Consider the following 16,579-nt stretch of genomic DNA (forward strand, 5'->3'; position numbering starts at 1 on the left):
TGGCAAAATGTTTAGGAGTAATTTAAACATGTTTGTTTGGGTTTGTGTGTGTGTGTGTGTGTGTGTGTGTGTGTGTGTGTGTGTGTGTGTGTCACAACTTGGCCTGTTGTAGCGCCACCATGAGGCTGATTTGAAAACTGTCAAGTGGTATTTCTTCCTCAGCCTATAGTGGGAATAGGCATGCACGGCTTGGGAAGCCGTGGATATGCACGGCTTGGGAAGCCGTGGATATGCACGGCTTGGGATATCCGTGGATATGCACGGCTTGGGATATACTGCCATGTCTTCCTTCTCAGAATGCATTTCTTTCATGTGGATTCCAAGGGATTCGATTTCCCAAAAGATCTGACAGTGCCTGTTCCTCTCCGACGCTGATGTGCATCACTTCTAAATGCAAGTCAAAGCATGCCAAGCGCTTCGACAATGATCTCCAAGCTCAGGTGGGAAACCTAAAAACCCAACAAAACAAGCTTGCTAAGAAACATTGTAACTGCCATGACCAATTCTGCAAAAATAAACTTTATCAATGATAAAGCAGAGGAAAACAAAAACAATCTTCGGGAGCTCTGGAAGCTACTCAACAACAAACTGTAGACTGCGGTCAGAAACTGAAAAACAGGTTTACAATCATCAACAACAAATTGAACGACACTCTCATCACTGACAAGCTTGATGTGGCCAAGTACTTATACATCATCTTTACAAACACATGGTTAACAAACTGCCCTCAGACTCTGGGAGTTTTGGTGTAGAGCACATCAAAGCTTTCTACAGAAACCTAGGTGTTTGTAAAAAATATTTTAAACTGGTAACTGATGAGGTACTTAAAAAACGTAGTGCCCTGCAACCCAACAAGGCCACTGGCCAGTCTGGCCATATTCCCTCCAAATTTTAGCCATCTCTATAGCTCTAATCATCACCCACATAATAAATGTCTTCATCAAACAGGTCCCTCAAGATTTCAAACTTGCACCTGGCTCACTGATAACAAACTTTCTTTGGATTTTCTTTGGATCTTTGGATCAAATAGCAATCTCAGCAAGGCAGACAGCTTCTCAGTTAAAGTAGGTGACAATATTATCACACGAAAAGATGAAATCTTTCAACTGGTCAACAAAAGACCCTATAACCGGAGCCATTCTACAAAAAAAAAATCCAACTATGCATGCACCTCTTGGTAGCAGTAAAGCACAGCACCTCATTTTGCACACACACATTTTCCAGAACGGCCTGTTATAGCACCACCAGGAGGCCGACTTTTGTCAAACATATTGTTTTATATTACTCTTCCAGATTCTGTCCAAAATCATTACACAGTATCTCTATAGTCATGTGTTCAAGATAGATCTGTCCGATATTTCATATTCCATCCTAATTGGCCAACATTGGCTTTCAAAGTTTGCAGGATTGGCCCGTTTTGAACAAAAAGCCTCAAATCATGAACGCAGAGTGCAATTTTTGTGAAATGGGGAGAGAAATGGTGAGTGACACAAGCACTTATTTACCTCTCTCTAGGATAAAGGCATTATTACAAAATACAAGTTGATTATTCTGTGACTTTTGTTTGTACAAATAGTGCAAACTCAACTACAGCACATGGAAAACAGCTATTGCATAACTAGTCATGTAAACAAAAAAGGCAACACAATTTCAACATAACTCATAGTCATGCGTAATACACTACAAACAGCAATACACTGTTGTTGGGGAAAATTATTGATTATGGAAAGCAAATAACTGGCTTTTAACCATAAAAGGCCCTAACAGAGTAGGGAAAAGGTACAATAAGAGCTCTATTTATGACTCAGATTGTGAATGGAGGCGGTATAGAACAGAACAGTACAGCATTTCTGCACAGAGGACATTCCCGGACACGTGGTACTATATGGAGCAATCCCTCTCCACTGGTTATATCAACCAGGCTTGATAGTGCAAGACCAGAAGACAACATCAGTTTCTGAGCTGCACAACATGAAGGTAAGGTTTCATTGATTGTAAACAGTAAACCTGTGCTTTGAGAATTTTAGTAGTATGGTTTAGTATAATGGTTTGAGTGAAAAGGTTATTGATCATATTTTGACAATGGGTTGCTTGTTAATTGTTGCGAGTATGATCGATGTTAGAAAGGTTTATGCTGAAGCCAGTTGAAGTACTACCCTCAATGTCTGTAGGAACAGGCAAAAGAGTCTATAGGGTCTACTGCTCTATAATCTTATTTTTCTTATTGTATATCTTTATTCAATTAAAAAAATCTAATCTGTGGAGCCCAGACAGCCTTCATGTCAGCATCTTGTGAAGTGAATATGTATATGTGCATATGGTTTTTAATGGAGTGAGTGACATTTGGGGATTTGAGTTCTCTTCTTATAACAAGCTGCTATTATGTAATTCATGAATAAAATAAACCTCAATGCTTTGCAAAAAAAACTGGCACCTCATATTAATTTAATAATAATAATGCAATATGACATTCTAGAATTCTCTATGGTAGAATATGAGATCAAGCCTTTCCCCAAGTGATATATCCCTTCCCTGATGTTTTGATAGGTCGACTTGGCTGTACCCCTGTACTCAATCATAGTGCTGCTCTGCACCTGCTTTCCTCTTACACAGTAGGTGCATTGCAAACATACTGTACATGTGTGCTCTCATTCATTCATTCATTCATTGCTGACAATGTTTAGTTTTGGCGTATGAAAGTCATGAGATAATGTGATACTTCTCCTTTTGTAAACCTTTTATAAACTACAGCCAATTACATTTTTAAGCCAACGATTAGCGTAAAAATAAAATCATAATGTACTACTTGTTATTTCCCCTCTATGTCAATAATTTTCAGCTGTCAAACGCTGGTGAACTGCAGATGGGGGCCATATGGAGAGTGGTCTGAATGTGACGGCTGCAGCCAAACAAAGGTAGACAGCACGCACGCACACACACGCAAGTATGCGCACACGCATGCACACGCACAAGCAAGCATGCACAGGCACATGCATATTATGCACGTAACGCACGCTATGTCTTTCTTGCACAATCCCCTTCCACTCCATGTAAGGTGTATTTACGTGTTGAATCGCGTTACATTACATGCCAAATAATGCGTTACCTTACATGCCAAATGTTACAATTAGTAATACAATTTTTAAAAAAAAGAAAATACTTAATAAAAGTTAGCTAACTAAGTAAATAAAACAGAATTTCCATTACTCAGTTTAATCTGTTCCTGTCCAGGTTCGAACTCGGCAAGTGCAGGTGTATGCACAGTATAATGGCATGCCTTGCCAAGGAGCCGCCACTGAGAGTGTACCATGTGTTGCTGAAAAAGCATGTCCCCTGGACACCGGTTGTGGAGAACGGTTCCGCTGCACTTCAGGTATAAGACCAGAACACATTAAAGGGTTATTTAGAAATGTAAGAAATACTTGCCATTAATATAGTGGTTGGAAAGTTATTAATTGATTGCCTGAGTCCCATGGTGGGGGTTCTGGTCTGGTTTTGGTGAATATTAAGTAGTTCTGGTCATTTGGTGGGGGGACTGGAGGCCACATAATATAAATGAATCCACAAAACTAGTGTAATTTGTACCATATAGCGCAACTTTCGTTCAACTTAGACCCCTCTGTCACTGTCACTTGGAACTATGGTTTTGTGCTGGCATAGGGATACTGGACACAACGAACGAACGAAAGTTGCTCCAGTCTATATGGTAGAAATAGGTCAACAATACAAATGACGCTAGTTTTGTGGATGCCCAACACCAAATAGAACTACTTCATGTTCACCAAAACCAGACCAAAACTTCCACCACGGGACTCAGGCAATCAATTAACACATTTGCAGCTTTAAGTCCAAAAATCTGAACTAACCCTTTAAGCCTTATTGTGGCCAGAGGTCACAGTTAATTATGAAACCTTGCATGTTTTATCACCTAACCCACCCCCTAAATCACGTGACATCAGCCCCCTGGTCACCCCAGGCAAGCCCCCAGGTGCCCAGATCATCACGTGACATCAGCCCATATGGTGCCCAGGTCATTGTGATTTATTGGTCAAAGTTCATCCCATGCCAAATCGACCGCACTCACCCAGCAGTACGATTCATTGCAGATTCACTGCCACTAAACATGAATGAAGTGGTTATGTATACAACGAAACCAGTCACAAGATGTATTGGCCAGTATGGCCACAAGACGTCTCACGTCGTCACGTCAGTGCCCTAAACAAACATTAAAAGTCCACAGACTTGGCTGCCATTCCATTTTTGTTAAAAGGGCTCTAAACAAACATTAAAAGTCCACAGACTTACTTGGCTGCCATATGACGCAATTTCAAAAGCCATGCATTGGAGGGGATAGCGCACCTCAAAAAGTGTCAATATATGTTATAGTAGTGGATATATCCATCTGGCTGGGAACATATTTTGAAGAGAAAACATGACAGTGATGACTCTTGCTGCAGGTCGTTGTATCAGCCCGTCTCTAGTGTGTAACGGCGACCAAGACTGTGAGGACGGCCTGGACGAGAGGAGCTGCGATGTGGACACCAGTCACCGTGTGTGTGACCTGGACAAAACCCCACCTAACTCTGCTGTCACAGGCAGAGGGCAAGTACAGTACACCGGTGTGGATTTTGTCGAGTAAAACTAAGATGAAACATGTTCGTTGACTACCTATTTTTCACTGATGAAAACTAAATAAGGTTTGACATGACTAAAACTGAGACTGAATATATTGACAATGTCGTCAACAAATAAAAACTAGACTAAAATGTTGGGGAGAGACTAGTGGAGAGGGACTAGTGGAGTACTATAAAAGACAAGACATGTCATTTCATGTTTGGTTGTGCTCGGGAAATACCATATCTTAAAACGAGTCGAGCTTGTATATTTTCGTCGTATTATGTTATGCTATGCCATGCTATACAGTAGGTAATTTCTCCTCTCCTCTCCTCTCCTCTCCTCCAGATATGATGTGTTAACTGGAAAGTTGAAGTTGGGGGTCATTGACACACTGAGATTTGGAGGCGAGTGCAGAAAGGTGTTCAGCGGAGACCATAGTGTCTTTTACAGACTGCCACAGAGCATCCTCAGATACAGCTTTGAGGTAAGTGACATTTTAGCCACATGAAAGTCCCTATTCTGCGTCGAACATTCTGCAACGGTCTGATCCGAATGTAAGCAGTTGAAGTGTGTCTCAAAGACACACTTCAATGCCCCATGCAGGTGCAGGTGAACAATGAGGAGAGCGATGAGACCTATGACAGCTCCTGGTCCTACGTTCAGCACGTCCAGTCCAATGCTCTGTTCATACACGACCGACGCACCTTCCACAAAGAGCTCTCTGAAACCAAGGTGAGCTTGTAGATCGGCTGTCTTTCGTATAACCGGTCCTCACTAATGCTCATTATAATAATTATGGTTACCATTTTTGTCTACCCTGTCTGTCTGTGTCCCAGTGACGTCGCCGATGGGGAATCCAATGTAATAGACATTTCAGGCTTTCTAATCCTGAAAAGTTAGAACTTTATCAATTGTTCTCCCGTTAATATAACAAAAATCACACCCGTGTGAAGTGACTAAAGTGAGGGGCGCTCTTATCATCATACATCATCTCATTCCGGCCAATGAGAATTTGTGTTTAGAGATGGTCCGATAATCGGCCACCGATTGGCCGATATTCACTCCAAATGACTCGATCAGTCATCTGCAATTTATCCCATCTGTGATCGTCAATTTACCCCATGGAGAAATTGTCTTATACCATTTAAGTGGTATAAAAGTCAATCATATATATATATATATGAATTTCTGAAGTGTCCACAGCCCTCCTATATGAGACACAGCTAGTATCATCATGAGCATTAGTGAGGAACAATTATAAAGATAGGTGATGTCCTCCTTTACCGTAAGTATTCTATTCACTTGGAAATGACCATGCAGTATCTATCCATCCTATAAGGCTCACAAGCTTCTAATCCTGAAGAACCAAGTGCAGCTGGCCCAGTTCCAGAACTCCGCTCCGCAGTACCTCCCGCTGGCCGAGGGCTTCTGGAAAGCCCTGGCTGCGTTGCCGCTGACCTACGACCTCTCGGCCTACCGGCACATCCTACAAACCTACGGCACCCACTACATGTCCGAGGGCTCTCTGGGAGGGGAGTACCGAGCTCTGCTGGAGTTTGACCAGAATGCCATGCAGCAATCCAGTAAGTATGGAAGAATGTCCTCTTTCACATCATGAGCAAGCTGCACCAACATCGGCCCGGTCAATTTATCAGCCATTTTTTTTACTTTTCTTTTACAACATCTAACCACAACCTCCCTATTTTGGGCATGTCATAATAGGCGGAAGGTTTTCAACATCTAGCAGCTCTAAAAGGACACAACGCCTCGCAATGCTGTGTGTTGGGTGCTTGTATATCAGTGGTTTTCAGACCTAATCATCTGACATCGGTATACCAGTGGACCTCAAGGAGATACATTTTTCAACTTATTTTAGTTTATTTTTGACAAGACTAAACTAGCAGAGCAACTAGTGGAATGTGAATTGACTCACTTTGGTGCTTTGACAGCTATGAAGTATAAAGGTGTCATACTTCAACTTGCCTCCTCTCTCACTTGTCCATTACTAGAATTTCGTGCGCGCTTCGCGCGCACTCATCCCAGAGCTACTTCGCCACGCACTATGGGAAGAAATAAATGGCGGGAGTTGACTCCACATGTAGTAACGGATGGGTTATTGGAAATGTAGCATTGTTTTGTCTTGAATATTTCCACAGCCTAATTACTAAAGGATTGTGACTGTGGGACAGACATACAGTCTGACATACAATAGGCTACACGTGTGCACAGTGAATAAACAATGACCTATATGCCCAGAGTTCTTAAATTAACATAGTTGGATTTTAACAGAAAGACAATGCCATAAATCAGTCAAAGTAAGTGACAGACTCAACAGTAGCACACAGCATGCAAGGCAGCGATGCATGCATGCAAACATGTTTGTCCAGCTGAGATTTAGTGTCTCCATCTCTCTGTGGAAGAGGTTGCACATGACCTGTACGGCCACACTGAGGCGCTCCAACACAAACACATACACAAAACAACACCACGCTGTTTGTCCAGTTGACCCAAATCAACACCAATACCTAGCCTGTTTGTCCAAAACACAGTATCTGCTGGCCACGTTTCTACTTCGCCACAACCTAATGTTAGTAACAAATGTAGGGGAGAGCCGCCAAGGTTGTAACGCTTCACGGTTGTAACATGGACGTTATATCTTGATTGGTCAACGCCACCATGACGCCATCGCGTCAGTATGTGTACAGCAACGTACTCTACGTGGCCAGGAGTTTGAAGTTTGAAGTGTTTACCTTCAAAATGCGTATAATTTTACACCTGGAGTATATGTGTGCTACAATTTTTGTCTTTGGTGTTGGTGAATAAAAATCCACATGGATGTGTTCATGCTTATGTTCTTCATTAGTTTGCATCGTGTTTAGACGGAATTCACGTTCATTCTGGTCTGTAAGCAACTGCAAAGAAAACTTGCAAAAGCGGGTCATTTGTAACATGTGTTAGAAATGGTCCGCTTCCATTCAATGGGATATGTAATATTTACATATTTGACATATTGGCCAATATTATATGTTCTGAAATTGTATTGTATTGTGTAGTGTATTCAAAAAGTAGTTTAGGGTTGTATAACATTGTACAACTCAATCAAACAAACGTTTGTTTAATCAATGTATTGCCCCATTGAAAAAAAAGAAAAGGCCAAACTGGTACACCCGATACTATTTAATATTTCCCTTATGTTTGATATTTTCTTATCACATCCATGGTATGAAAACAATGCTAAGGAGTTGCTTCAATGAAATATAATTGCTTTAAGCTGAAAACGGGTTATTAGTTATTATGTGTAGTGTAGTGTAGTCAACATGTTAAGGCTCATACACACTGCCCGGTATTTGCTGCGATTATGCTTTCGGGGAGCATTGTTGGCGCTGGCCGAGAAAAACCCCTGATCTGACGTTAAGTGGTGCCCAAATGGTAGATCACGATCTACAAAGGCTTTGCAGGTAGACCACATGACATGGCAGTAAAAATATATATAATTTTAATAAAAAAAACGATTTTTGCATCTTCCGCTTTAGATGAACTGAAATGACTTGAGTGATTGACATCAAAAAGGGCCTGTCAGCTCAAACACACAATGCAATACTTGTTGTTGCTTACAATCATCAGTAGCAAAGTCAAATACCAACAAAAATAAAAGCCTACGATTTGCATTGTCCCCCCTCTATTTCCCATTCCATGTGCGTTTGTCTTATATGTAGCCTATATGAAAGGCCCCTCAATTACATTTTGTCACTATTTGCAGCAATGGGATGATAGTTTTATTTGGTGGGTATGTTGAGCTGGTCGTTTTGAAAGTAGCTCTCAAGTCCATAAAACAAACTAACATAGGCTACTTCTCTATAAGCAGAATCATGAATAGGCCTATTTAATTTATACAAAAGGAGAAGAGAGAGAGAGAGAGAGCAATGTGTTTGTGTCTCAAACTTTGTCTAATATTGTTTTAGAGCAGTGGTTCTCAAACATTGTCATGGCAAGAGCAAAGGACCCCCAATATTTTTTCAATGTACAAAAATAATCCCAAAATTGCGCATCTATAAATTCTAAGCATGTGAGCCGGGACTGTGTGTGTGTGTGTGTGTGTATATACATTCCGTCTGTAATTCCCTGTAGGCTTCACGTGAATAATGTTGTGTGCGCGCGTGCGGAGAAATAGTTATTTAATGAATCGCATGTTGGTGTGTGTGTGTGTGGGGGGGGGGGCCTTACAGGCGTGCATGTGCGTGTGTGTGCGTGCAGGCGTATGTATACATTAGGGCTGTCACGATTCGCCTAGTCCACGATTCAATTCAATTTTGGATTTGCAGCTCACGATTCGATTCGATGTTCGATTCGCTATCACGATTCGCCTAGTCCACGATTCAATTCAATGTTCGATTTGAAGCTCACGATTTGCTTCGATGTTTGATTAAATTTTTTCAATCTATTTTTTTAAAACCTTCTTTTTCAGCATTGAGGGCTATATTCATTATAATTTAGGCCAATATCTTGGTTTGTAAAGAAAAACACTTGTTTCCCAATAAGTCACATTTATTTTCTATAAATAACAAATCAGAATGAGAATAAGAAAAGGTTTAACAACTTTGGGTTTTATGCCCTAACATTTTTTAAATGTTTCTTTAAGATGAGATGACTTGTAACATTCTTGTTAAGCTCTAAGTAAGTAAATGAAAGAAAAAAGAAGAAAAGACAAATAGTATATAGACCCATCTGTTGTTAGTTCAAGTATTAAATACTAATTTAAGTGTGTAATTTCACTTATACACTACCTGGTTATAAATAGCTGCAGTAGGCTACACCATTTTATGCAGTATTTTATACTATTTCTATTTAGTGTACATTTAGTGGATGTGGCTTACATCCGGTCTAAAGCCCACCCACTGTATGCGCTGATTTCCATACACAATCCGTATCCTCCCCTCACCGGATGTTGAATTAACAGTACTAACGGCCATATATTTGACGATCACATGTATTATTAGTTTTATACATTTTAGGAGTGAAAACATGTGTGACCTGCATGGCATTTTGTAACGTGGTTCTGCTGTTCTGCAACTCTCATTAAATATTGAAAGCCAGCGTTTGCCACCACTGATAGTGGTCGCATGTCTGCAGCTATGCAGACCGCAACTCCGTGCGTTAATTGTTTTGCACGGGGCGAATTAGCTGAGAGCTTTTCTCTATAAGAATATAGTTGGCTGTGTTGTTGTCTTTGTACCGTCGTCGTTGGACAGATCGATTTCTTTGTGATGTCTGCTAAGATGCTGCGTGTTGCCTTTGGGATCGTTTTCTTTTCCACACTTATTTCCGTGTATCATCGTCGTCGCTGTCTACAACAGCACTGGCCATGGTGAAACGCAACAGCCGTCTCGTTCTCTCACTTGTCAACTCCTCTCTGTGTGTGTGTGTGTGTGTGTGTGTGTGTGTGTGTGTGTGTGTGTGACTGACTGAGTGTGTGTGTGTGTGTGGCACTGCTCCGATACAGTTGGATTTTCGTCTCTTTTTTTTCTCCATGCATTCGCATGGGCGGAATGGCCCGGCCGCTCGCGGAAGTAAATTGGCTGTGTGGCGAAAATAGGCAAAGTGATCGGTGTAAGGGTGATATTTTGGCCCAATCCGATTATTGACAAAGAACAATGTTGATGTAACTAAGGGAATCGTCGAGTCATTTTTTTTGTAAATAAAGAGATTTAGATGGAATAAGCGAAATAGCGATCGTATAATCTCTCCTGTTCCTTCTGTCTCTCATCAATGTCCTGCGCGAGATCAGATTCTGTGCTGCGCGAGATGACATTGTCAAGCTAGTGTGGGGGCGGGGCTGGTAAGAGAGGGCAGTGTTGCCAGGTTTGCGAATTGTAAGCGAGTTGCAGTGTATGCAAGTAGCGTGGTTAAATTCCTTGTGTTGTGGCAACAGCGTAGGGCGCAGCAAATACGACATTGAGGGGTAGAAACCATCCCGGGCGCGTGGTTCATGTAACATGTGTGTCACTGTGAAAGACTGGCCCCATTAAGTGAACGTAGTTGGCGTAGTAGACGCCAATATGACGATTTTGGTAGACGCCAACATGACGATTGTGACGTAGGCTGTTGACGTTGAGCAATAACAGCGTGTTTCATAAAAGTAATATTTGCAGAGTAAATGAGACACTTGAACGGCCAAAAAATAGGCTATATCAGTGCGGGGAGCGTGCCGAATTTATTTTGCATATAGAGATGTGTGGTGAAAGTGTGGTTCGGTCGGAGATAGAGCATGAAGAATGAGTATGGGTACGACTTCTCACTTGTATATATAGATAGGTACAACAGACACAGAATACAAACGGTGCTGGAGGAAGGTGAAACGTAGATTACTCTGGAAGAAAGTGAAAACGACATGTGAAAAACTTACTCAGGCTCTGAAATCAAGCAGTGGTAGGTTACAGTTTTAAATTTAACACAGCACCTTAGAGTAAAATCTGCTATAGATAGCAATTGTGGGACTTTGAGATTACATCTTAAGCTAAAACTGCTCTGAAAACCACACGGTCACTGGCATCTTTCTGCAGGACATGACTCAAACCATCTGTCTGTGAAGACCACCACCATTGGTGGTGACCCAGCCTTCTCAGGAGGAGCCCTGAAAGTTCTGGACCTGGAGAACCCACAAGCTAACAGAGACTCTTATGACACATGGGCCTCCTCTGTCACAGACTTCCCTGATGTCATCAACAAGAAGGTATCACGGATGCTGGACACTTTAAAACCTATACCACTGTAACATCTGTAACATCCTGACAGTGTTTATTTATAGATTTGTAACTCTAAAGGGCCATTCACACTGAGCACAATAACTATAAAAAATATATTTGTAAGTCAAGTGGTTCACACCACATATATAAAAAAAGTGTCTATATAATAATAAATACTGTCACTCACAGCTGCGTCCTGTGTATGAGCTGGTGAAGGAGGTGCGTTGCGCTGGCCTGAAGAAGATGCACCTGAAGAGGGCGCTAGAGGAGCTTCTGGACGAGGAGCACCCGTGTCACTGTGGTCCATGTCACAACAACGGCCAGCCTCTCCTGACGGGCACACAGTGCTCCTGTGTGTGTAGGCCTGGCACCTCAGGGCTGGCCTGTGAGAGGGGGACAGTCACTGGTGAACCCCCAGGTGAAATACACCACACAGTTCTCCGCCCCACGAAGGGAGGGACTTTCCCCACAAAGGGGCTTTCGCCTTATATAGATCAAGCTCATATATCTTACAATCTTGTAAAATGGCTGTGAGATCAACTTGGACAGTGGATTTCAACCTTTTTCATATCAAGGTCCATTATTAATTTGGAATTTGAACCACAGAACACCATTTGATGATAAAAAAAAAATTGTCGTTGGATACAATTTATCGATGTGGTACTAGGTATTAGGAGAGAACAGGCAAACGTTCAAATCAAAAATAACAATTCTACGTTCTCCACTTCTTGAAAAATAAGTAATGCAGATGTTAAACATTAAATAATATTTTTTTGAGAGTTAAAATGAAACAATGAACCAACTCTCCAAAATATAGTTGGGGACCACCTGGGGGGTGCGCACGCTTTTCCGACACACCGAAGATCCGAAGCGGGGGGACATGCGATGCGATGCGAAAAAGCGATGGTCCGACATGCGCTGCTCCCGTGCTTGCGGTTAGGGTTAGGTTAGGATTGAGGTTTCGGATCAATAGTATGGAACTAAAGCCTGCGCCCACCACCTGGAACCCCCTCAAGGACCACTGGCTGAAAACCACTGAACTTGAACATTGTTCTTTCAGGAGTGGTCCATGGAAGCTGGAGCTGCTGGTCTTCATGGAGCTCCTGCTCTCGGGGTCAAAGGTCGAGACGCCTTAGCTGCAGTAACCCCGCCCCCAGCAGAGGAGGACAGCATTGTATCGGCCTGGAGAATGAAACCTCGCCGTGTGAACACCCAGATGTGCACTACTTACAGTAAGGGAACACACGCTCTCTCAAATGCTCGCATGCACACGTGTGCACTCACAAAACAGTGCTATACTGCATTTAGAGGGTTACATCAATTGTTAGAGCCAAGTATATCTAAAATACTACATAACATGGAATTTTATGGCCACTGAATCTGGGATGTGTGTGTGTGTGTGTGTGTGTGTGTGTGTGTGTGTGTGTGTGTGTGTAGGATGATGGAACCACAGTGTTTTGGTCTTTCCGTAGCCCTACAAAAGACATGTGGAACGCCTCCAGCCCTGAGGAATGGATTTGTTGTGGTAAGGAAAGTTTTCCCTGGGTTGTCATTTCTGTCACTGCACTACTGTACACAGTACATGATTCATGATATTGATGGAAACCATTAAGAATAATTACAAAAGAACCCAGTGTAAAATAACCAAATGTAGCAGTAGTCTCTAATGTATTATCAATTATGTTAGCATTGTACTGTATAGCATTGCATGTAGATAAACAAAGGACGAAGAATAAAAAAGAAAATGAAAGGAGGATAAACACTCACAGCAGTGCACACAACATAATTAGAGGGGCGTCCATGTTGAGTGGGTGTGAGATGGATGGGGCAGAAGTGGTTCAGGAGGTAGAAGAGACTATATTGGCTTTGTGTCGAAGTGTCCTTGAGCAACACAATGAACCTCTTAAACTGTCATGGGTCTGGAATCAAACCCGGGTCTCAGCACTAACCATCTGGGTGGGGACTCAAGTGTACAGACAGACAATTCAGTTCACATAATATAAAGAAAAGTTTATTACAGCAAAATGAAAACCCTTTGTAGTCCCAAAGAAGCAAAGCCCATGATGAATCCAAAATGAAACGCTCAGAAGACCTAATCAAAAGTTCTAAAAAAACAGGAGAACAAAACACAAGTAATCCCAGCAAAAAGTTAAGCAATATCCAAAAAGCAAAGGCACAATTTCTCAGCTAAAGTTGTATGCTGCTGTGTTGTACCGTCTGGGCAGCGTGTTCGAGTCGTGCGGGTTCGAGTCCCCCTTATCTCTCTCCCCATTTCCAGTCTACTGTATACCTATCAATAAAGGCATCCCCCCCCAAAAAAATATATATATAAAAAAATTATATGCACCATTTATCATTGAATGCGTTTTGTTGTGTTTTGGCTCAGAACCCCCGAGACATCTATCTGGTGGGGAATAGAATTGAATACAGCTGCATAGACGGCCACTTCCTCAGTGGAGATGATGTGGCTGAATGCACTGACAATCAGAAATGGATGACTGGACAAATGGTTTGCAAGAGTACGTGGTCTCGCTCTCTCTCTCTCCCTCTCCCCCCCTCTCTCTCTCTCTCTCTCAATATAATATAATATAATATAATATATATATATAATACATATAATGTATCAACTATATAATGCATTCCCCCTATACACCAAATCTGTTAGTGTCAAATCACAACAAGGTGTGTAGACCGGTAGAGCAGAGCCCACCCTGAGAAAGCAAATTTACGACAGTGGTAATGAAAAACTCCCACTTAGGAAGAAATGTCAAGCAGAACCCGACTCTAGGGTGGGCGGCCATCTGCCTCGACTGTGTTGGGTGAGAGAAAGAGAGGAGAGACAGAGAGGAGATACAGGCAAATACAAGTAGTATTAATAACTAGTGTAATATATGATTTGGTATAACAATGAAAATGATGTCAATATATAGTGGTACAGTATATAAGAATGTTAAGATAAAACAGTGTAGTGGTATAATATAATATGGCAGTCCATGCCCATCATCAGAATAGGGATGGTTAAAGTGGCTGATGTATTGTAGGCTATTCATTCCAAACGTACTCTTCCTGTGTCCTGTTCTTCTAGGTGCAACATGTGGGCCTCCTCCACTCAGTGGTGATGACATCACATTCACGCCCACCAAGGCAGCCTATCAGATTGGAGACAGGGTGACCCTGTCCTGCCCCACGGGCACAGCTTTACAGGGTCACGTGACGGAGAGCATGTGCAACCCCAGTCTCCAGTGGTCCCCCTCTCTGGAGGAGGCCAGGTGCATAGAAGGTACAGTGGTCTCTATCTCTAGAGCAGGGGTTTTCAACGCTTTTGGCTGGGGGTTTTCAACCGCTTATCCGTAGTCAGGTCGCCGGGGCAACAGCTAAACGTATATAAACCTTGAGTGCAAGTAATGTTGAGTGCAATGTCAAAATAATGGTTAATAATAATTATATAGAAGCAGAATAAATCTCCGAATACATATAATTTTGGGGGTCCTTGACGTGAAATCGTTTTAAAACCACTGACATGATCATCAACTACTGTTTTCTCCAACAGTGCCAAAAGTTGCTGCCACCCCTCCACCACCTGCTCTGAACTGTAAACCATGGCAGACTGCAGGAAAGGCTCAGTGTGTGTGTAAAATGCCATTCCAGTGCGAGTGAGTATACAGCAGTGGTTCTCAAACATCTTAGTCACCCCCTGTAAATAACTTCTTTCATCCATGATATACAGTATGTCACAAGGAAAACATGCAAGGATTTCAGTTTCCATTATTATGACAGGTTGAAAATAACTTTATACTCTACGTTAAACCACAGCATCCTTATTATGGCAGGAACATTAGTCAAAAATAGCCTACTGTATCTACAAGCTCACAACGCATCATTTTCATCACAACGTACCGCTTGTGAGCTTGTAGATCTGCTATTTTTGGCGAAGTGATTTGGTGTGGACTGAAAAGTACAGTGACACTCAGGGCTGGTATTATCAAAGTATTCCGTGGTACCCCTGGACTTGCATCACAGTGATGGCACCCACTTTGAGAAACCCTTGTATGTACGTGTCGTGTATGTCTTGCAGGCCATCATCAGTGTAGTTGTGTGCTAGACTGGTGTGTGTGTTGTGGCCAGGCCATCAGTGAAGTTGTATGCAAGACTGTTGTTTGTAAACTAGAATTTTTGCGCGCCTTGCTCAGCACGCTCACGCTAAAAAAAAAGGTGTTGAAAAAACTGTGACCCATACAATTAGGTAATGGGTGTGCGTGTGTGTCTTGCAGACCATCAGTGAAGTTGTGTGCTAGACTAGGCTCCAGGATACGCCTCCTGGGCTCCTGTCAGCTGGGAGCTCTGCAATGTGTGGGGCGGAGCTTCACTCTGGCCAAGGACACTGACTGTGATTGGCCAAAAGAAACGTTCACTTCCTGCCAAAACTGCAACCCGGGGGAAAAGTGTAACGGTTAGTTACCTTATTTGCAATAATATCATAGCTAGTGCAACCAATGCACAATGCGTACACACAATTAATAATAATTATATTACATCACTTACTTCACAATATGCAATTAGATATTTTATTAAAATGGCTGCTTAAAAGCAGGACACTAGGGGGCACTCATACTACGTATCTGTAGAATAGTTCAATCAGCTACGTTTTGACTGTGTTTAATCGCAGAATCAGCGACAGACTGCGTATGCCGGGACCCCGCGGAATGCCCAGAGGATTCCACCCAAATGTGTGTCACCCCGGCAGATGGGAGCGTCGCCGTGACGATGACAGAGTGTGAGCTGGGGGCAAGGAGGTGTGCTGGGGAGCAGGTCACAGTGGTCGGCCTGGAGGCCTGCCAGACATAAGGATTTTCTTCAGACTTTTGTTCTATTTACACCTGTACTGAGATTTTGTTGACTAAAACTATGACGGAAAATGTTCGTCGACTACCTTTAGAGGGCCGCTAGACCCTCCGATGCATGGCTTTTGGAATTTACGTCATATGGATATGGCAGACAAGTTTATGGACTTTGTGAAACAAACATTGATGACGTGAGACGTCATGTGGCCAATATAAATACAGTGGGTGCCCCTCACTTCACTCAAGTGTGATTATGTTAGGGAGGGACTAACATGGAGAAGAGATCCAGTAGAACAGACTAAAAAACAAGTTGCAGGTGATGTGCTCTGAAAATAGCAGATCTACACACAGTATGAGAGTGTATGCAATATACTCGGA

General features: G+C 42.3%; 1 protein-coding gene across 1 annotated transcript; it reads left to right on the forward strand.

The window, feature by feature from the left end:
* Window positions 1-374: 374 nt before the first annotated feature.
* Window positions 375-16,424, forward strand: LOC308309638 (complement component C7-like; the record flags this gene model as incomplete). Its single annotated transcript, XM_080755548.1, has 19 exons — window positions 375-440; window positions 1,831-1,977; window positions 2,548-2,612; window positions 2,840-2,915; window positions 3,232-3,373; window positions 4,458-4,611; window positions 4,963-5,101; window positions 5,221-5,349; window positions 5,957-6,200; window positions 10,930-11,043; window positions 11,178-11,347; window positions 11,550-11,778; window positions 12,421-12,592; window positions 12,798-12,885; window positions 13,747-13,879; window positions 14,446-14,640; window positions 14,911-15,013; window positions 15,632-15,810; window positions 16,027-16,424. 19 exons carry the CDS (start codon window positions 375-377, stop codon window positions 16,203-16,205), a joined length of 2,724 nt encoding a protein of 907 aa, XP_080611674.1. The 3' UTR covers window positions 16,206-16,424.
* Between the last annotated feature and the right edge of the window lie 155 nt (window positions 16,425-16,579).

Source organism: Protomyctophum bolini (genome assembly GCF_963924005.1).
Source record: "Protomyctophum bolini genome assembly, chromosome: 22".
NCBI classification, from domain to species: domain Eukaryota; kingdom Metazoa; phylum Chordata; class Actinopteri; order Myctophiformes; family Myctophidae; genus Protomyctophum; species Protomyctophum bolini.